The 22,234-nt window shown below is 46.0% G+C and overlaps 2 protein-coding genes across 3 annotated transcripts in view; one reads left to right on the top strand and one right to left on the bottom strand.

Annotated features, from left to right (window-relative positions):
- The window catches only part of tab3 (TGF-beta activated kinase 1 (MAP3K7) binding protein 3), a 261,758-nt gene that overhangs the window by 182,551 nt on the left and 56,973 nt on the right, over positions 1-22,234 (top strand). The window lies entirely within an intron of this gene.
- LOC119969067 overlaps positions 9,578-22,234 on the bottom strand; it is a 92,282-nt gene continuing 79,625 nt past the window's right edge. For both annotated transcript variants that reach the window (XM_038802259.1, XM_038802260.1), the window contains exons 10-11: positions 21,602-21,835; positions 9,578-13,205 (exon numbers count right to left, since the gene is read on the bottom strand). In XM_038802259.1, the coding sequence (XP_038658187.1) occupies positions 13,148-13,205; positions 21,602-21,835 (292 nt within the window). In that variant the 3' untranslated portion in view covers positions 9,578-13,147. The remainder of the gene's footprint in view (positions 13,206-21,601; positions 21,836-22,234) is intronic.

Raw genomic sequence — 22,234 nt, 5'->3', positions numbered from 1 at the left:
GCACAGGGTGGAGAGGTTGCTCTCCAACCTATCAGGATCCGCCTTCAGGCGATCAATGAGGCGAAGGCTACAACATCGGCCTCCGCACCCGTTTCCAACTCTAGCTGGCCCGACACCCTGAATATGGCCTCCCGGGGGCCCGGGTCCAGTTTCACGTGCACCACTTTAGAAATTACCCTGAAAACCTCCTTCCAGTAACCCTCTAGCTTTGGACAGGACCAGAACATATGAACATGATTAGCGGGACCGACCCCCCCAGCAACGTTCACACACATCTTCTACTCCTTCGAAGAATCGGCTCATCCTCGCACTTGTGAGGTGTGCTCTGTATACCACCTTCAGCTGTATCAGCCCCAACCACACGCATGAGGTGGAGGCATTCACTCTCCGGAGCACCTCACACCAGAACCGCTCGTCCATATCCTCTCCCAACTCTTCCTCTCTTCCTCCCACTTTGCTTTGATCCCTTTCAGTGGTGCCTTCTTGTCTTCCAAAATAGCTCTGATAACCGCTGACACTACCCCCTTCTCCAGTCCCCTTTTTGTCAGCACCTCCTCCAGCAATGTGGAGGCCGGCTCCACCAGGAAGCTCTATCTCCTTTCTGCAAAATCTCAAACCTGCATGTATCTAACCATTTCCACTTGCTCCAGCCCATACTTCGCTTCCAGCTCCTTCAATCCTGCAAACCGACCCCTAAGAAACAAATCTTTTAGTGTCTTAATCCCCTTCTCCTCTCATTTCCGAAAATTTCCATCCCACTTCCCTGGCTCAAATCTGTGGTTCCCCCGAATCGTCATTTCCCTTGACCCTGCCCCAACCCGAAGTGTTGGCGAAACTGCCTCCAAATTCTCAATGAAGCTATTATTACCGGACTCTTTTTAGTATTTCCCCGGGGCCATTTGGAGCGGCGCTGTTGCTAGTGCTTTCAATCCCAACTCCCTGTACAAACTCTCCTCCATTCTGACCCACTAGGAATCAACCCCTCTGACCTTCTTCACATTCGCCGCCTAGTAGTACTGTAGTACATCAGGTTCGGATGACCCAAACCCCCTGCCTGCCTTCCCCTCTGTAGCAGCACCTTTCTAACTCTGGCCACCTTCCCTCCCCATATGACGAAGTAATCATTCCCTCAATCTCTCTGAAAAAAGCCTTTGGCAGGAAAATCGGCAGGCATTGGAAAATAAACAGAAATCGCGGCAACACGTTCATTTTAACCGCCTGTACCTGACCCACCAATGACAGAGTTAGACAGACCCGGCAATTCTCTGGGCCATATCGGCAGCTAGAGCTGGTGGCTCTATACTGCCTTGCTGCTAGTCCCCAGCCAAAAGGAGGATCAGTGGCCATTTTACGCCATTTTTTTCTGTCATATAACGCCACCCTTCCCACGCACGCGGGGTGACATAGCCTTAAAATCAGAGAATCCAGCCAAGGTTTTCTGTTATACCAGTGATGAAAAAATAACATTGCCAAACTGGGATTTAATGCAGAAGATATTGGGAGATTTGGTCTGCGGTTGTTAATGCAGGAGTGCTACGTGAAATCTGTTCAAACATTTGATGATTTTGGTTTTATTCTCCCCTATAGAATGGGTATCAATCTTTGGTTACTGAGTGTGAATTGCATCATTGTAACATCCATTAGGTCTAATTTCGTGCTCCTGGGGCGTGCCATGTGGGAGTACCTTTAAGAAATGGGTGTTTATCAAATAACTGTAGTGGGTGTACCTTAAGAAATGGGTGTTTATCAAATAGCTGCAGTGATGTCAGTATGGGTGGAGCTGGGCTGTCTGTCTGTTTTTACTTTCGTTTTGGAGCTGGCAGCTACAGTGTGTATTTAGTTTCGTTTTCAGAGTTGGAGCTGCATCCAGCCAAACAAGGTGTCATTTTGATCTCTCTGTATGAAAAGAATGTCTTCAGATCACTTGCTAATTTAAAAGTGATAACTGCTCCGAGTAGAGAATTTAAATCAGCTGTCTTTGTTAAAGAGGGTATTTGTCTTATGGATTTTGCTAGGAAAGGTTACGGGTTACTTATAGAGTACTGTATTCTTTGGGGGGAGTATTTGAGTTGATAGTTGCTAAGATGTTTACTGTGTGTTTATAAAATCTTAACCGGATTCATAGAATAAACATTGTTTTGCTTTAAAAGTACTTTAGCTCTCTGTTGCATCACACCTGTAAAATGGGCCCTTGTGCTCCCCATAACCAAAATCTATTAAACGTTGTGGGTCAGGTGAACTCCATGATACGCTTTGGGGTTCTGTAAACCCTGGCCCGTAATAGGCGGGATTCTCCGTTTTTGAGACTAAGTGTTGACACTGACGCAGAATTTGTCAACTTTCAGAACAGCAAAATTGGCATTGAACATGGATCGATTAAGCAATTGTGGAGGGGCTAGCACCAGCACAACGTAGAACACAATTGATTCCAATGAAGAACGGTGCGGGATTCGCCAGGTCCGCAATTGATACTCGGGAGGCTGACAAGCTGCAGCTGCATATTATAATAATAATAATAATCGCTTATTGTCACAAGTACACTGCTACACAAATATCGAACACGCCTACCACTCTATCGCCCGCCCACACTTGGGCAAATCTGACCACAAGGGAGCTCCTGCTCCCGGCTTATAAGCAGAAACTGAAGCGGGCGAATCCGTCAAAGAAAGTCGTGCATTGTTGGTCTGAGGAATTGGATGATCTCCTTCGGGACTGCTTAGAGTCAGTGGACTGGTCAGAATTTAACAACTCTGCGACCAGCCTGAATGAGTACGCTATTACAGTAACTGAATTCATTAGTAAGGGTGTAGAAGACTGTGTGCCAAAGAAGCAAATTTGCGTGTTTCCCAACCAGAAACCCCGGATGAACAGGGATATCCACTGCTTGCTGAAGTCTAGGTCTGAGGCGTTAAAGTCAGGGGACCCTGACCTATACAAGAAAGCCAGATATGATCTAAAGAAATCCATCAAAGATGCCAAAAGACAGTATCGGACCAAGTTCGAGACCCAGGCTAGCCGCAAGGACCCCCACCGTCTATGGCAAGGTCTGCAAGACATGACGGGCTGCAAGATGAAGGCATGTAAAATCGCCAGCTCCAATGCACTGATGAGTTCAATTCATTCTATGCACGCTTTGAGCAAGAGGTCAGTGAGAATCAGCTCTCCACCCCAGAAGCCACTGATGAACTTGTATCTGAGATCACTATTGCAGACATCAGAGCAGCCTTCTCAAAGGTCAACCCATGGAAAGCTACTGCCCCGGATGGGGTACCCGGACGAGCACTCGGGTCTTGCGCGGATCAGCTGGCGGGGGTATTCGCAGACATCTTCAACCTCTCTTTACAACAATCTGAGGTCCCTATCTGCTTCAAAAAGACGACCATCATCCCTGTACCAAAAAAAGGCCAAGCAGCGTGCCTTAATGACTATCGTTCAGTGGGTCTGACGTGCATCATCATGAAGTACTTGGAAAGGTTAGACATGGCACAAATCAACTCCAGCTTCCCAGATTGCCTTAATCCACTACAGTTTGCCAACCTCTGCAACAGGTGCACAGCAGACGCCACCTCCATAGCCCTGCACTCTACCCTGGAACACCTAGATAACAAAGACACCTATGTCAGACTCCTATTTATTGACTACAGCTCAGCCTTCAATACCATCATTCCTACGAAACTCATCTCCAAACTCCGTGGCCTTGGCCTCGGCTCCTCCCTCTGCGACTGGATCCTGAACTTTCTAACCCACAGGCCACAATCAGTAAAGATAGGCAACAACACCTCCTCCATGATCATCCTCAACAGTGGTGCCCCACAAGGTTGTGTCCTCAGCCCCCTACTATACTCCTTATACACCTATGACTGTGTGGCCAAATTCCCCTCCAACTCAATTTTCAAATTTGCTAATGACACCACCGTAGTGGGTCGGATTTCAAACAACGATGAGACAGAGTATAGGAATGAGATAGAGAATCTGGTGAACTGGTGCGACGACAATAATCTCTCCCTCAATGTCAACAAAACTAAGGAGATCGTCATCGACTTCAAGAACCGTAGTGGAGAACATGCCCCTTCTACATCAATGGGAACGAAGAAGAAAGGGTCGAGAGCTTCAAGTTTTTAGGTGTACAGATCACCAACAACCTGTATTGGTACCGCCATGCCGATACTAGAGTTAAGAAAGCCCACCAACGGCTCTACTTTCTCAGAAGACGAAGGAAATTTGGCATGTCAGCTACGACCCTCACCAACTTCTGCAGATGCACCATAGAAAGCATTCTTTCTGGTTGTGTCACAGCTTGGTATGGAGCCTGCTCTGCCCAAGACCGCAGGAAACTACAAAAGGTCGTGAATGTAGCCCAGTCCATCACGCAAACCAGCCTCCCATCCATTGACTCTGTCTACAATTCCCGCTGCCTCAGAGAGGCAGCCAGCATAATTAAGGACCCCACGCACCCCGGACATACTCTCTTCCACCTTCTTCCGTCAGGGAAAAGATACCAAAGTTTGAGGTCACGTACCAACCGACTCAAGAACAGCATCTTCCCTGCTGCCATCAGACTTTTGAATGGACCTACCTCGTATTAAGTTGATTTTTTCTCTACACCTAGCTATAACTGTAACATTATATTCTGCAGTCTCTCCTTCCTTCCTTATGCACGTTATGCATTGTTTGTACAGCATGCAAGAAACAATACTTTTCACTGTATACTAATACATGTGCCAATAATAAATCAAATCAAATCAAAAAGTAGGCTTCAATAAAGTTACTGTGAAAAGCCCTAGTCGCCACATTCCGGCGCCTGTTTAGGGAGGCCGGTACGGGAATTGAACTCGCGCTGTTGGCCTTGTTCTGCATTATAAGCCAGCTGTTTAGCCCACTGAGCTGGCGGGGCCTAAATACATAGCTGCTAGACTGGGACTGCAGTAGGTGGTGAGGGAACCAACAAGCAGAAAATACATACTTGACCTCATCCTCACCAATCTGCCTGCCGCAGATGCATCTGTCCATAACTTTATCGGTAGAAGTAACCATTGCACAGTTCTTGTGGAGACATAGTCTCACCTTCACTTTGAGGATACCCTCCTTCATGTTGTGTGGCACGACCACCATGCTACATGGGATAGACTGCAAACAGATCTAACAACTCAACACTGGGCATCCATGAGGTGTTGTGGGCCATCAGCAGCAGCAGAATTGTATTCAACCACAATCTGCAACCTCATGGCCTGGTATTTCCCCCACTCTACCATTACCAGGGGATCAACCCTGGTTCAACAAAAAGTGCAGGAGAGCATGCCAGGAGCAACATTAGGCAAACCAAAAAATTAGGTGTCAACCTGGTGAAGCTACAGCACAGGATTACTTGTGCGTCAAACAGCATAAGCAGCAAGTAATCGACAGAGCTAAGCGATTCCATGACGGACGCATTCGATCTAAGCTCTGCAGTCCTGTCACATCCAACCGTGAATGGTGGTGGACTATTAAATAACTCACTGGAGGAGGAGGCACCGCAAATATCCCCATCCTCAATGATGGAGGAGCCCAGCACATCTGTGCAAAAGACAAGGCTGAAGCATTCGCAACAATCTTCAGCCAGAAGTGCCGAGTGGATGATCCATCTCGGTCTCCTCCGGAGGTCCCCAGTATCACAGATGTCAGTCTTCAGCGAATACGATTCACTTCGGGATATCAAGAAACAGCTGAAGACACTGGATACTGGAAAGGCCCTGACAATATTCCGGCAATAGTACTGAAGACTTATCCAGAACTTGCCATACTCAACAAAGAAGTCATCAACAGTGCTATCTGCAGGCGCTTACTCAGCAATAACCTGCTCACAGACATTCAGTTTGGGTTCCGCTGGCGTTACTCAGCTGCTGATCCCATTGCAGCCTTGGTTCAAACATGGACAAATGGCCTGAGTGCCAGAGGTGAGAGTATCTGCCCTTGACATCAAGGCAGCATTTGACCAAGTATGGCATCAAGGAGCCCTAGCAAAACTAGATGGGAATCATGGGAAAACTTTCCGCTGCTTGGAGTCATATCTGGCACAAAGAAAGATGATTGTGGTGGTTGGAGGGCAATCATCTCAGCTCCAGGACATCATTGCAGGAATTCCTTAGGGTAATGCCCTGGGCCCAAACGTCTTCAGCTTCTTCATCAATAATCTCCCTTCCATCAGAAGGTCAGAAGTAGTGTTTGCAGGTAACTGCACAATGTACTGCACCATTCGCGACTCCTCAGTTAATGAAGCAGTCCATGTCAAAATGCAGAAAGATCTGGACAGTATCCAGGCTTGGGATGACCAGTGGCAAGTTACATTTGCACCACACAAGTGCCAGGCAATGACCATCTTCTACAAAAGAGGATCTAACCATCGCCAATGACAGTCAATGGCATTATCATCGCTAAATCCCCCCTAATCAACTCCCTGGGGGTTACCATCGATCAGAAACTGAACTGGACTAGCCATATTAATACTGTGGCTACCAGGACAGGTCAAAGGCTAGGAATCCCACGACTAGTAACTCGCCTCTTGATTCCCCCAAAGCCTGTCCACCATCTACAAGGCATAAGACAGGAGTGTAATGGAATACTGTCCGTTGGTCTGGATGAGTGCAGCTCCAGCAACACACAAGAAGCTCAACACCATCCAGGACAAAGCAGCCTGCTTGATTGCTCCCTCTTCCACAAACATTCAAACCCTCCACCATCGATGAACTGCAGTAACTCACCAAGGTTTCTTAGACAAAACGTTGCAAACGCACAACCACTACCATCCAGAAGGACAAGAGCAGCAGATACCTGGGAACCCCACCACCTGGAGGTTCCCCTCCAAGTTACTCACCACCCTGACTTGGAAATACATCGCCGTTCCTTCACTGTCGCTGGGGTAAAATCCTGGAACTCCCTCCCTAACAGCACAGTGGGTGTCCCTACACATCAGGGACTGCAGCGGTTCAAGAAAGCAACTCATCACCACCTCTTCAAGGGCAACTAGGAAAGGGTAATAAGTGCTGCTCTAACCAGTGACACCCACATCCCGTAAATTAATATTTTTTAAGTTCAAGAGGGAAGCACACCACCTTCACAAGGGAATTAGAGGTGGGAAATACGTGCTGGCCTGGCCAGCAATGCCCACATCCTATGAATTTGTGATTAATTTTTTTAAAATTTGTACTTCCTGTTGGGAGTGCTGAAAATATTTCTATTATTTTTGTTTGAACTTTTTAGATCTCATTAAAGAATTGGTGATACCAACTGAGGGGAAATCACACTGAACTACAATAAGACTAAATTAAATGGATACTCAATTGTTCATTAGAGACACACGTTTATCGCACTGATGTACTTCTAAGCCTTGACTTAATTTCTGCTCTCAATTTGTCAAGTCTCAGCTTCTTTACCAAGACCGATGTGAAGGTCGAGGTGACAATTGATTCCTGCTTCGAAATGATGCTGTTCTCAAGCAGAAATACAAACAGCCCAATTTACATCATCACTGGTGCATAATTGTTGCAAACACCTTCACCCTTGAGCCAGGAACAAATGCTGTAGTTTAGATGCTATCGAAACTTCAGTATCTTGACCAAGTTACTGCTCTCTGTAATTATTGGCAGTGTTTTAACTGTGGGGTTTCAAAAAGAGCAGGAAAAGTGGGTAATTTTCTAACCTGAGCAATTATTGTTATAATGGGTCAATTTTTAACCCTGCGAGAAACCATAGAACTACTATAGCACAGAAGGAGGCCATTAGGCCCATTGAGTCTGCCCTCTGAAAGTGCTCCCTACATAGGTCAACTCCCCCGCCCTATCCCCACAACCCCACCTAACCTACACATCCCTTGGACATAAAGGGGCAATTTAGCACGGCCAGCACACCTAACATACGTATCTTTGGACTCTAAGGGACAATTTAGATGCTCAGTGCACCTAACCAGCACATCTTTGGACTGTGGGAGGAAACCAAAGCAGATACGGGGAGAAAGTGCAACCTCCACACAGTCACCCAAGGGCTGAATTGAACCCAGGGCTCTGGCACTGTGATGCAGGAGTGTGCCACCGTGCCGCCTTATGCAAGACCAGATGCAAAGTTAAAATCACCCATGAGCCTTGGCTGTCGAGACCCTGCTCTCTTCTCCATGGGTTCCAATTTTAACCGGCTCTTCGAAACAGGCAGAAAGAACACCAAATGATGCCATTAAGCTTGTTTAAACAGAAGACGATGATCAGAAAGCTAATCAATTGTAAGGAAAGTCAGGGCCAGATGAGTCTTTAAAAAATGCAAGTGATTTTACTTTATTGGACTTTCCTCTCGGGATGGGAGGAGCAGGATGACCTGATTATGATGCTGTTCTAAACACTTTCCTGGCAATTTACCCGAGTATTATTAATTGTTTCTTCGGTCTCCAGAAGTGGCCTCCTGCTGCCGACAGTCCACCAGTTTCAAGCGGGAATCTGGGAGAGCTGATGCAGATACGGCCCAGAAGGTGACATTTCCCAGGCTGCCTGGACCTGCATGGTTTTCAACCCACGTTAGTGCTGCCCCAAGTTAAAATTGGCGGTAATGTTCTTAATAGCAGATCATAGATTAAATATGATGTGGAGATGCCGGCGTTGGACTGGGGTGAGCACAGTAAGAAGTCTTACAACACCAGGTTCAAGTCCAACATGTTTGTTTCAAACACTAGCTTTCGGAGCACTGCTCCTTCCTCAGGTGAATGAAGAGGTATGTTCCAGAAACATATATATAGACAAATTCAAAGATGCCAGACAATGCTTAGAATGCGAGCATTTGCAGGTAATTCTGTCTTTACAGATCCAGAGATAGGGATAACCCCAGGTTAAAGAGGTGTGAATTGTCTCAAGCCAGGACAGTTGGTCGGATTTCGCAAGCCCAGGCCAGATGGTGGGGGGTGAATGTAATGCGACATGAATCCCAGGTCCCGGTTGAGGCCGCACTCGTGTGCGGAACTTGGCTATAAGTTTCTGCTCGGCAATTCTGCGTTGTCGCGCGTCCTGAAGGCCGCCTTGGAGAACGCTTACCCGGAGATCAGAGGCTGAATGCCCTTGACTGCTGAAATGTTCCCCGATTGGAAGGGAACATTCCTGCCTGGTGATTGTCGCGCGATGATCAGGACGCGCGACAACGTTGAATCGCCGAGCAGAAACTTATAGCCAAGTTCCGCACACAAGTGCAGCCTCAACCGGGACCTGGGATTCATGTCGCATTACATTCCTCCCCCACCGTCTGGCCTGGGCTTGCGAAATCCTACCAACAGTCCTGGCTTGAGACAATTCACACCTCTTTAACCTGGGGTTACCCCTATCTCTGGATCTGTAAAGACTGATTTACCTGCAAATGCTCGCATTCTAAGCATTGTCTGGCATCTTTGAATTTGTCTATATATATGTTTCTGGAACATACCTCTTCATTCACCTGAGGAAGGAGCAGTGCTCCGAAAGCTAGTGTTTGAAACAAATATTTTGGACTTTAACCTGGTGTTGTAAGATTTCTTACGTAGATTAAATAAGTATGGAATGAGACATGAAATCTTGACAAAACAAATCTGAAATGGCATTGAATGCACTTCCTTTATTGACTTAGAAAAAACACTGCATCGCAATTATCTAATAATAAATCATTTGCACACAGTTCATACCTAGGATTCATTTAGACAATTTAATCTAAATAAAAAGAGATTGTGACAGACACAACATATATATAAAAATATGGAAAACATCACCCAAACGATAATGGTTTGCACACAAAGTGCCTGAGTTATTTCAAGAATCATTTCTCCAGGATTTTATTAATCGGCTGTTAAACTGAATAAACCCGATGATAGTATGTGGGAATAATTTCAGCTGCACACATGCTCTCAATTTACTTATACAGTGTCATGATTATGAGCAACATTGCATTCCTAGTACAAAACCGTAATGACAGAAACCACCTTTTGGGCATGTTGCATTTTCTTTGTAAATATAGTCTGTAGGCATGGATCTTTTCAATGGGGATTGAAAACGGAACAATGTTTAGGACCTTAAGCTTATGCTGATGGTACAGTATTAACGCATGGTATCACACAAATATGTTTATTGTAGCTGACATTCAGCGATCAAACTGAAGCCTCACCGATTCTGAGGAAATCAACCATGAACCCCTGATAGATTCAATTGCCAGGAAAGGCTACAGTCAGGGCATTGTGATATACATTTGTTCTTATTCACTCTGAATAGTTTATCAGGATCAACACAAAGTATCTCACACAAAATTGCTGTCTGTAGAAGGAGAATTTGGCTTAATGTTAGTTTACTGGGAACTTAAATTGTTTGCAACAGAAAATACACAGTAGTAACTCGGCATCTGGAAAAAACTGTCAGCATTAAATACTGCTGAGTCTCATGCACCTTTGCCTATGAAAAATCAGGACATAGCAAAATTCCTTCAGTGTTCAGTAATGATGGTATGTATAGGTATGGGGAGCTGTGGACTCTGCAACTCCATCTGGTCCGGGAGGTGTGCAACAGTAGATATGATCACACACCACAGAATGGTCATGCCAAAATATGGAGTGTAACACATGCACGTAATGGGTGAATATTGCTGTAACCATCAGGAGCTGAGTATTAAATTGATTACAGGTAGGCTATCAATTCAGAAACTGAAGAGAGTCAGGGCGTCTGCTAGAGGCAGGACGCAAGGGGTATTGCTGAGAAGATTCAACAGTTATGGGCATCAGACCAGGCAGATGAAGAAATGACAAGTTAAAATCCAAACAAAAGGGGTAAACTTATCCAAATAGCTCTTTAAAAAATACCCTTGGTAAAAATTGTTTATTTGAAGATTAATTAGGCAAGAAATGTGCTGCCTGCAACATTCCATTTGATCGACTATGGGGGTTATTTTTTTTAAAAAGTGTAATCAACATTCAAGGCACTTGATTGGTTAACCATTGACAAATATTATGAAGTAAATCATCAGTCACAAACTTATTTCATATCATGCTTGCTTTCATCCTACAGTAGTTATTTCTCATTCATATACTGAACTGGCAGTGTTTTAGGATTGGGGAGGAGGAATCGGGAGTGGTGTTTTGAGAAGGGGGGAGGGAGTAGTGGAGCAGTGTTTTAGAATGGATAGGGGGATTGATGTTTTAGGCTGGAGAGGGCCTCTGAGATGTTTAGCTGGGGAGGAGATATGGTGCTTTAGAACACAAAAGGGTACTAGAGGGAGTGAAGTTTTAGGGTGACAAAGATTGGAAAATAGCAGCATTAGCTTGAGCAAAGGGGAGAAACTGTCAAGGTGAAGTACTAGCTTGAAATAGGAGATTGGAGGGGTAAACAAGTGTCAGCTTGAAGGGAGTTTGTGGATGAAGAATGGCACGTTGAATGAAGGCTGGGTGGAAAGGCTGAATGTTAAGTACCAATTTGAACTAGTTGGAGGGTGTTGCACGAATGAAGTTTATAGGACTATTATATTTTAGGACTATAATTTTCGGTTTATAAAAGTGTTAGCATTTGGGACTGTATTTTTAAATTTAGGGAGCTGAATTCTCCTGTCGGGATGCTCCATTTTGCCGCCAGCCCGGGGGTTTCCCGACGGTGTAGGGTTGCCCCACAGTGGGAAACCCCATTGACCAGCCGGCGAAACGGAGCATCCCACCGGCGGGGTGGAACAGAAATCTGGAATGGCGGGACGGAGAAAGCCGGCCAGGGTAAATAAAAGGGGTCATGTGATATAGCCTGGAGTCCACATGACAGTAAACCTGGATGGTTGCTAAAAGATCAAAGAAAGATACAGATTGTTTAATTGCAAGAAGGTGCCAAATATTTACACTTCCCGTACCAGCCTCCCCGGATAGGCGCCGGAATGTGGCGACTAGGGGCTTTTCACAGTAACTTCATTGAAGCCTACTCGTGACAATAAGCGATTTTCATTTTCATTTCATTTCAATTACAGCTATTTCTAAGTCCACAGTGAGTGCAGATGGGAGAGTTCCAGTTTGGCCTTGTTGGGTCTACAGCCAACTGAGGGCGAAAGAGCAAAATACATAGTCAACCAGGCCTGCACCTTAAGCAGAGAAAGTTGATTCTTTTGTTCACATAGAATGTAGATGGAAGCTAACACCCAATTTAAAGACCAAGTTGGTGGGCAAAAAGCAAAGCTGGAGGGTTTACCTAGGTGGAGCTAGAGGAAGAATCCCCAGGAAAAGTCTTACTGTGGAAGATAGTATTGGAAAAGGAAAAGAACAGAAGTAAAATGCAATTCGGAGCTGCAAATCATTAAAGGGACCCAGTAACATAACAAAATTGTTGTTTTGGTTGTCATTAAAAGCTGAAAAGGGCAAATTTTGTTCAGTAGTTTAAAGTATCTGTTACTTACAAAAATAAAGCAGTGTTTAATTAATAGTGTTCTTTATGTATTTGTCACAATAAAAGTTTTAAAACATGAAATCTTGTGTGTTCTCTCGGCTAATATCTGGGAAGTTCAAATTTCTCTTTGAAAGTTATCAGTCTCTGTGGAGAGGGTAGAATAACAAGGGGTAGAATGTCAGATGTGAGAGGTGTCTCAGGAATTGGTTGACACATTTTGTTTAAAATGAACCAGCATAAGACTTAATATATTCAGCATTTTACAGGGAATTTTGCTCCTGGTTCCACTTAGATACGCATCACCAATTTTATGCCTTCTGATTTCATGTACTTATGGGTTTCACCTCTTATACAAGAAGGACTGTTGAATATGACTGCAGCTTACATTACAATGCCCAAATAATTGTTTATTTTTACACATGATGGTTTATAATCAGGGCTATTCTTGAGTTTGCAGTCAGTGTCCACTTTTTTGCTCAATTTTTAGTTTGGTATTTATGAGGTTTACATAAAAACAATTCTGTCTAACTCTGATCAAATCTAATTCTTCCACAAATTGAATTAACTTAATCACTGGGAATTCTTGCAAAATAAACCTTATATTAAAAAGAGAGATTTTACTAAGTCCAGTCACTATATTTACATCTTTAAGATGATAAAATTAGATGTGCAGAATCACTTTGTTCCACAAAGAGAAGGCTCCTTGCTTGCGAGTGAAAGGGTGCTATCTCAGACAGGTGGTCACATCACAAGCAATTTTCCCTTTTCTACTCCCAGGCCATAATAACTTTATTGAAGTTCACAAATACACCTTTGTTCAATTTGCTGTGAAGAAAGCAGAAAATTACAGTTAAACTATTGGGATGATTGCAGTAATGTTTACATTTCTTTGGAAGTGTTAGCCACTGCCACAAAAGTTCCCTCTCGAATTTCTTCACAGATGTAAAATACTAGATTTCTTTGCATACATTAAGGGCGGGATTCTCTCAGCCCGGGGCCGGAGAATCCCCACGACCAGCGCGAATCGCGCCACACCACACTCTGACGCTGGCACGCGATTCTCCGCAGAGCAGAGAATCGGTGCCATTGGCGCCAGTGTGGTTGGCGCAGCGCCAGTCGGGGGCTATGCGGCCCCCCCCCGTCGATTCTCGGCCATCATAAAAAGCCGAGTCCCACCGGCGCCGCCGGCGGGAACTCTGCGTGGAAGGGTTGGGGGCGGCCTGTGGGGGGAGGGGGGTCCGGAGGGGAGGGCCCCGGGGGGGCCTCCGATGTGGCCTGACCCGCGATCGGGGCTCACCGAACGTCATGCCGGCCTCTCTGGCTGGGGGCCTCCTTTATTCCGTGCCAGCCCCTGTAGTCCTGCACCATGTTGCGTCGGGGCCAGCATGTTGAAGGAAGCCACTGCGTATGCGTGCGTTAGCGCCGGTGCCACTGAGCATGGACGGATCCCGCGGCACCCAGTTGACGCCGGGATCAGCAGCTGGAGGGGCGCAAACATTTCCAGTGGCGTGCTGGCCCTCTGTAAGGGCCAGAATTGCTGATCCTGAGGCCGTGTTGACGGGGTCGAGAAACGCAACGGCGTTTCCGATGGCGTCAACCCTTAGGGCAGGATTCTGTGATCCTGAGGTTAAGTGTTTACACACAGGCCCTCACTGTCTTCAAAGTAGCTATTGTGCTTTCACATACTAAACTGGACCACTAGCATCAGTGAAATGATGCATGTTGAATGAAATATTGTGCATCAAATCATACAGATATTTGTTTCAATTAAAAGTTAGAATTGTGTTTCATGTCTACTCCCACTTACTCCATATCAACTGGGATGATGGTAGAGTCGGAATTCATAGAATTATTCATAGAATTTACAGTGCAGAAGGAGGCCATTCGGCCCATCGGGTCTGCACCGGCTCTTGGAAAGAGCACCCTACCCAAGGTCAACACCTCCACCCTATCCCCATAACCCAGTAACCCCACCCAATACTAAGGGCAATTTTGGACACTAAGGGCAATTTATCATGGCCAATCCATCTAACCTGCACATCTTTGGACTGTGGGAGGAAACCGGACCACCCGGAGGAAACCCACGCACACATGGGGAGGATGTGCAGACAGTGACCCAAGCCGGAATCGAACCTGGGACCCTGGAGCTGTGAAGCAATTGTGCTATCCACAATGCTACCGTGCTGCCCCTCCTAGGACAGTCACTATAGGACACTCACTAATCAGAGAGGCTGCCTCTTTTTTAATACCAAGATCTTGCAGGCTTCTACCACTATTAAGGGGATCGCCATCATGCAGACCTATCATCGTAACTTATTGGATCTACAAACATTTGCACAAACTGGTTCACCCTTCAGCCTGGTAAAAATGACACCCATCTGAACAATGTATGCAAATATTTGACATAGAATTGGAAAAACATCATGAGGTATGGTCCCCATTCTGTGTTACCAGCACTCCTGTTCTGCAGGATTATCTATTGACTGAAGGTACCGTAATTCTCTTTTTAAAATACATTTAGAGTACCAATTAATTTTTTCCAATTAAGGGGCAATTTAGTGTGGCCAACCCACCTACCCTGCATAGCTTTGGGTTGTGGGGGCGAAACCCACGCAAACAGGGGGAGAATGTGCAAACTCCACACAGACAATAACCCAGAGCTGGGATCGAAACTTGGACCTCGGCACCATGAGCCAGCAGTGCTAACCACTGTGTCATTCTGCTGCCCAGGTACTGTGATTCATATGGCCACTATCAGGTCCTCAATACTTGATAATGAAATGTGCATGAATCTCATAGTACTTAACTACTGTATTGAACAGTGTGTGCAACTTGTACTAAAGGTCCTAGTTCTAAGTTTAGTTTACGCTAACATTACAACTTTTAACTAAGTTATTGCCAGCAGTATCATTGTTAGATTTATAAGATTATGTTTTGGGACTGGGTCTTTAACTTAGGGTCAAATGAAGAGGGTCATGTGATCTATTCTGAACTCTGCCTGACAACAGGCCTGGATGACATAGTTTTTTTAAAATAAATTTAGAGTACCCAATTATTTTTTCCAATTAAGGGGCATCCCAGAGCCGGGATTCGAACCCGGGTCCTCAGTGCTGTAGGCAGCAATGCTAACCACTGTGCCACCATGCTGACCCTGGATGACATAGCTGCTGAAAATTAAAGGGTGGCCCAAATTGTTTTGCTGAGCAGAAAGTGTAAGGTTTGCACATGGAGACAACAGTCGCAGCACTGTGGTCTCTCAAGTCACAGGAAGGTATTGAAAATGCCAGGTTGTAATGAGCATTTCTAACTGGATACTAAACCCATGTAATTTAGTTTGCTACAGTACAAAGTTGGGTTTTGAGAGGGGAAAATTACAGAGGAAGCCATTGTCAGAGTGGGTCACTAAATATCACAAAGTTAATCTGCCAGGATTCGAGAAAGAGAGAACAACTTAAAGGTCAAATGTCTCTGTGGTTCACTGCATAGGAATGTGGGTTGAAGCTTGTGCTCAGATTATAAAGAGCAAATTCATGAGGAGTTAAAACCAGGCTGGAAGTTTTGCCTCGCTTGTGTTGGAGAGAATCACCAGGAAAAAATCAGTTCTGGGTTACAGGCTGTGAAAATAAAAAATGGAAGTAAACTCTCATGAACTAAGAATCACTTTGAACTTTTTCTGGGAGAAAAGGACAAGAAAAATGTCTAACTATGAAGTGGGTTTTTCGGTCATGTTAACAAGAAAAGGGGAAAGTTCTTGTCTGTATTTTTAAGTGTAAATTGACTACCAAAATTATTGTTCAGTCAATTGTTCTTTTAAGGCTGTTCATTGCAGTAAAAGTCTTAAATCGTAAAAACTTGTCATTCTTTCAACTATTAATTGGAAGTTCGAATTTCTGTTTTAAAAGCTTTTTAAAATAAATTTAGTGCTCAATTCATTTTTTCCAATTAAGGGGCAATTTAGCATGGCCAATCCACCTACACTGCACATCTTTGGGTTGTGGGAGCGAAACCAACGCAATCACGGGGAGAATGTGCAAACCCCACATGGACAGTGACCCGGAGCCGGGATCGAACCTGGGACCTGGCAGCAGGGCTAACCATTGCGCCACCGTGCTGCCCTCTTCTGTTTTAAAAGTTATCGATCCCCATGGGGATCATAACACCTGATTATATATTATATTTTCATTGTCACCTTATATGACTAATATAACATATTCACTTGTGGATGGATGCTGTTACCTCAAGTGCTAACATATCAATTAAAATAAAAACCTCAAGCCTCATACAATTTAAGGTGCTGCATAGGGGACAAGGATGAGCCGTTTTTTTGGGAGCGAGGACAGGTGTATTAGGTGCTCTGGGGCCCAGCAAACCATGTCCACATGTTCTGGGCATGCCCAGTGCTGGGTGAATTTTGGAAGGGTGTAGCAAGGACAGTATCGAGGGTGGTAGGATCCAGGGTCAATCCAGGCTGGGGACTCGCAATATTTGGGGTTGCAGAGGAGCCGGGAGTGCAGGAGTGCGAAAGAGGCCGGTGTTCTGGCCTTTGCGTCCCTAGTAGCCCGGCGGAGGATTCTTCTTCAGTGGAAGGATGCGAGGCCCCCAAGCGTGGAAGCCTGGGTCAACGATATGGCGGGGTTTATTAAATTGGAGAGGGTGAAATTTGCCCTAAGGGGCTCATTGCAGGGGTTTTTCAGGAGATGGCAACCATTCCTAGATCTCCTGGCAGAACGGTAAAATCAAAAGGTCAGCAGCAGCAGCAACCCGGGGGGTGGGGGGGGGGTTGTCTCTTTGATTTTGTTTCAGTTGAATCTTTGCCAACGATGGCCGTTTATTTATTTTTTCTCTTTTGTATACACGGGGGGGGGGGGGGGGTTGTTTTTGTTCTTAGAATTTTCTGTTACTGTTTTCTTTTTTGTGAAAATGTGAAAATTTGAATAAAAATTAATTTTTTAAAAAAATAAAATAAAATAAAAACCTCTTCTTCATTAATGTGATTTTGGAGAATTTAATAAGGGTCATTATGGAGCTATCATGGTTAGTTGTTTGGACTGAATGCTTCATGCCAGAACAGTCACTCCAGGTAATATCAGTAAAGACAATTCCATTCCATCTTCCAAATTTATTCTAAGAGTGGTTTATGGGAAAGTATGAGAAACGTGCAGCTCCAGACTAAGGTAAGTAAAATGGAATGTAATCCGACAGTGATTGCTACTCCACAGAAGATTCAGCCCAAAGTACTATGAACCCCTATGAGCAAATAGTCATTAATAATTTGTGGGTATTGTTATTGCTGTGTATTCAACAAACTACCTTCTCGTAACTTAAAAGCAAAACACTGTGGATGCTGGAAATTTGAAGTTAAAACATGAGAACTGGAAATACTCAGATCTGGCAACATCTGCGGAGAGGGAAACAGAGTTCATATTTTTGAGGCCAATATGACTTCTTGTGAATGGTAGAGTCACTGAGATGCTGCCAGACCTGCTGAGGTTTTCTAGCACTCGTGTTTTTATTTTTTTTTATAAATGTTTTTATTCAGTTTTCGTATTTTATATTGAACAAATTACAAATTGTTAGGAGAGAGAAAAAAAAAAACAAACAAAAACAAACACGCAAAAATTAACATACATATTTACAGGTAAGCATCTTCGTAGTAGTAACTGCGCCCCCCCCCCCCCCCCCTCAACATGTTTATTTAGCTTGGTTTTGGGCCTTAGCTAGCCATCGAACCCCCGTAACGAACCTGTAGCCCCCCCCCCCCCCCTCCCGCTACCTTCCCCCGACTATTCTTCCTCTTGTACATTGGCCACAAATAGGTCCCGGAACAGTTGCATGAATGGCTCCCACGTTCTGTGGAAGCCGTCGTCCGACCCTCGGATGGCAAATTTGATTTTCTCCATTTGGAGAGATTCCGAGAGGTCGGACAGCCAGTCCGCAGCTCTGGGCGGTGCTGCTGACCGCCAGCCAAACAGGATTCTACGGCGGGCGATCAGGGAGGCAAAGGCAAGGGCATCCGCCCTCCTCCCCAGGAATAGATCTGGCTGTTCTGAAACCCCGAAGACCGCCACTATCGGGCATGGCTCCACCCTCACTCCCACCACTTTGGACATTACCTCGAAGAAGGCTGTCCAGTACTCCACGAGTCTGGGGCAGGACCAGAACATGTGGGCGTGGTTGGCCGGGCCTCTTTGGCACCGTTCACATCTGTCTTCCACCTCCGGGAAGAACCTACTCATACGGGTTCTTGTTAAGTGGGCTCTATGTACCACTTTTAGTTGCGTCAGGCTGAGCCTTGCGCACGTGGAGGTGGAGTTGACCCTATGCAGTGCTTCGCTCCAGAGTCCCCACCCGATCTCCATCCCCAGGTCGTCCTCCCATTTCCTCCTTGTTGCGTCCAGTACGGTGTCGTCCCTATCTACCAGTCGGTCATACATGTCACTACAGTTCCCTTTCTCTAGGATACTTGCGTCCAGTAGGTCTTCCAGTAGTGTCTGTCGTGGCGGTTGTGGGTACGTCCTTGTCTCCTTTCGTAGGAAGTTTTTGAGCTGCAGGTACCGTAGCTCGTTCCCCCCAGCTAGCTGAAATTTCTCTGTCAGTTCGTCCAGTGTTGCGATCCTGTCGTCCGTGTATAGGTCCCTGACTGTCAGTGTCCCCCCGTCCTGCCTCCACCTTTTGAAGGTGGCGTCAGTCAGTGCTGGTGTGAACCTATGGTTGTTGCAGATGGGAGCCCTGTTCGACATTTTGGTCAGGCCAAGTTGCTGCCGCAGTTGGTTCCAGGATTGGAGGGTGGCTGTCACCACTGGGCTGCTGGAGTGTTTTTTGGGTGGGGATGGGAGTGCTGCCGTGGCGAGGGCCCGGAGGGAGGTTCCCATGCAGGAGGCCTCCTCCGCACGCACCCACTCAGCCTCTGGCTCCTGGATCCATCCCCTTACTCGCTCGGCTGTTGCTGCCCAGTGGTAGAATTGTAGATTCGGGAGGGCTAGCCCTCCCCTGGTTTTTGTTTTTTGTAAGACCTTCTTTGGGATCCTAGCATTTTTACCCCCCCATACGAACGCCATGATGAGTTTGTCCAGCGCTTTGAAAAAGGCCTTGGGGATGTAGATCGGAATGGATCTAAACAGGAAGAGGAACCTGGGCAGTACGTTCATTTTGATCGTCTGAACTCTCCCCGCGAGGGAGAGCGGGAGTGTGTTCCATCTTTGCAGGTCCTTTTTAACTTCCTCCGTCAGGCTGGTGAGGTTCCATTTGTGGATCCCTTTCCAGTCATGGGCTATTTGGATCCCCAGGTAGCGGAATTTATGTCGGGCTTGTTTGAACGGCAGCCCCTTTAGTGCTGCCCCCCCCCCCCCCTTGCGGGTGTAATGGGAAGATCTCACTTTTGCTCATGTTGAGTTTGTAGCCCGAGAAGGCTCCAAACTCTTTCAGGAGCGCGATGATTCCGTCCATGCTGCTTTGTGGGTCCGAGATATAGAGGAGCAGATCATCCGCATAGAGTGAGACTCTGTGCTCTCTACCTCCCCTTCGGATCCCCCTCCAATTTTTTGCTGCCCTGAGCGCGATTGCTAGCGGTTCGATTGCTAGTGCGAACAGCAGCGGGGACAGTGGGCATCCTTGTCTGGTGCCCCTGTGCAGCTGGAAGTATTGGGAGTTGGTATTGTTGGTCTGTACACTCGCCATGGGAGCGTTGTACAGGAGCTTTACCCAAGCTGTGAACCCTGTTCCAAGCCCGAACCGCTCCAGTACCTCTATGAGGTATATCCATTCGACTCTGTCGAAGGCCTTTTCTGCGTCCAGGGAGACGATCACCTCTTGTGTTCTCTCCCCGGAGGGGGTCATTATCACGTTCAGCAGGCGCCTGATGTTCGCGGTCAGCTGTCTACCTTTGACAAAGCCCGTCTGGTCCTCTGTGACCACCTCAGGTACACAGTCTTCTAGCCTTTTGGCTAGGATTTTGGCCAGTATTTTGGCGTCTGCATTCAGCAGAGATATGGGTCTGTATGACCCACATTCCGTTGGGTCTTTGTCTTTCTTAGGTATCAGCGAGATTGAGGCCTGTGCTAACGTGGGTGGCAACGTGCCCCTAGCTAGCGAGTCTGTGAACATCTCCCGCATGTGCGGGGCCAGCGCTGTCGCAAATTTTTTGTAGAAGTCCGCCGGGAATCCGTCCGGTCCCGGCGCCTTCCCCGCCTGCATGGAGCTAATGCTCTCCATGATCTCTCCCAGTGCTAGTGGTGCTTCCAGATCCCGTTTTCTGCCCTCTCCCACAACTGGTATGTTCAGTCCGTCAAGAAACCGGTTCATCCCAGCCTTCCCCGTTGGGGGCTCTGAGGTGTACAGCTCTTGGTAGAAGGCCTTGAAGGTTTTGTTAATCTTCTCTGGTTCTGTTTCCAACGTGCCTCTGGTATCTCTGATTTGCGCAATTTCTCTGCTGGCTGCCTGCTTTCTCAGCTGGTGGGCCAAAAGGCGGCTGGCTTTGTCTCCGTGTTCGTATAGGGCCCCGCGTGCCTGGCGGAGTTGGTGTACTGCTTTCCTGGTGGAGAGCAGGTCAAAGTTCCTTTGTAATTCTTTTCTCTCCGCCAGGAGTTCTACAGTCGGGGCCTCGGAGTATTTATGGTCTACCTCCAGTATGGAGTCGACCAGCTTCTGCCTAGCCACCCTTTCCTCCCTATCTCTTTGCGCTTTGTAGGCTATGATTTGCACTCGTGTTTTTATTTCAAATATTTCTTAATGCTGTTTTACAGAAGTTCACCAAAAATATGAAGCATATGATCATAGAATGCAGAAGGAGGCCACTCAGTCCATCGTGTCTGCACCAACCCTCTGAAAGAGCACGCTACCTAGGCCCATCTCCCACCCTATCCCTGTAACCCCAACTAACCTACACATCTTTGGACACTAAGGAGAAATTTAACATGGCCAATCCACCTAACCTGCACAACTTTGGGCTTGGGAGGAAACCGGAGCACCCGTAGGAAACACACGCAGTCACGGGGAGAACGTGTAAACTCCACAAAGTTACCCAATGTCAGAATTGAACCCGGATCCCTGGCAATGAAGCAACAGTGCTATCACTGTGCCACAGTGCCACATGTGATGTGGGTGGTGAATATTTTTCTAAGGCTTTATATCTACTTCTTAAAGAATAGCAAAGGTTTTTAGTGAAACATGCACACTTTAAATAAATCTAAATTCAGATTAAAATGTAGGAAGGCTAAATTTACCAAGTGAAATAACGAACTCCTTCAAATGTTCCATTGTGTCGCCCTACTTCATCACCTTCCAGTTCTGTACCTACGTATGCTTCCTGTCGACCTGGTAGGTGACCCAGGTATTTTATCACTCCTTTGCTGATTTTTCCTGCAGGCCGGGAGAATTTAATTAGATGTCCAATTTTCAGATCTGCAATATCCCTGGGAGCAAATGGACGTCGGGGCAGCACTGCCTTATCAATGGACCTGTTTTTAAAAAAGAAAATATTTTGCTTAAAACAATTGCAATTGTGCTTCAACCACTTCAAAGTTCAGGAGGACTGAGTTGCAGAGTAGGTTAAAACACTGTTCTTTCAACTTTTGGCCTTCTACAGTCATTGTTTTAAGCAGCGTAAGTGGAATGCTACTCCAGATCTTAGCCATGCCACCCACATCTCCCTGGATGTACTCGTAGCAAACCTCAAATTTCTTTTAAAAACTACCATTTTTTAGTAAGGCTACATACTGAACCTTTCAAGATGGTTATGTTTCAAAATAACTCCTTTAACGTAAACAGAACGTTCTGAAAAGGAGGATGGTGGAGACACGATAAAAAAATTCAACCCTGAGACATGCCCGTATGTTTTGGTTGCTACGGGGAGATAA

The sequence above is a fragment of the Scyliorhinus canicula genome, chromosome 7 (assembly GCF_902713615.1).
Source record: "Scyliorhinus canicula chromosome 7, sScyCan1.1, whole genome shotgun sequence".
NCBI lineage: Eukaryota > Metazoa > Chordata > Chondrichthyes > Carcharhiniformes > Scyliorhinidae > Scyliorhinus > Scyliorhinus canicula.
The sequence above is the reverse complement of the archived record's forward strand: the minus strand, read 5'-3'. Positions and strand labels throughout refer to the sequence as shown.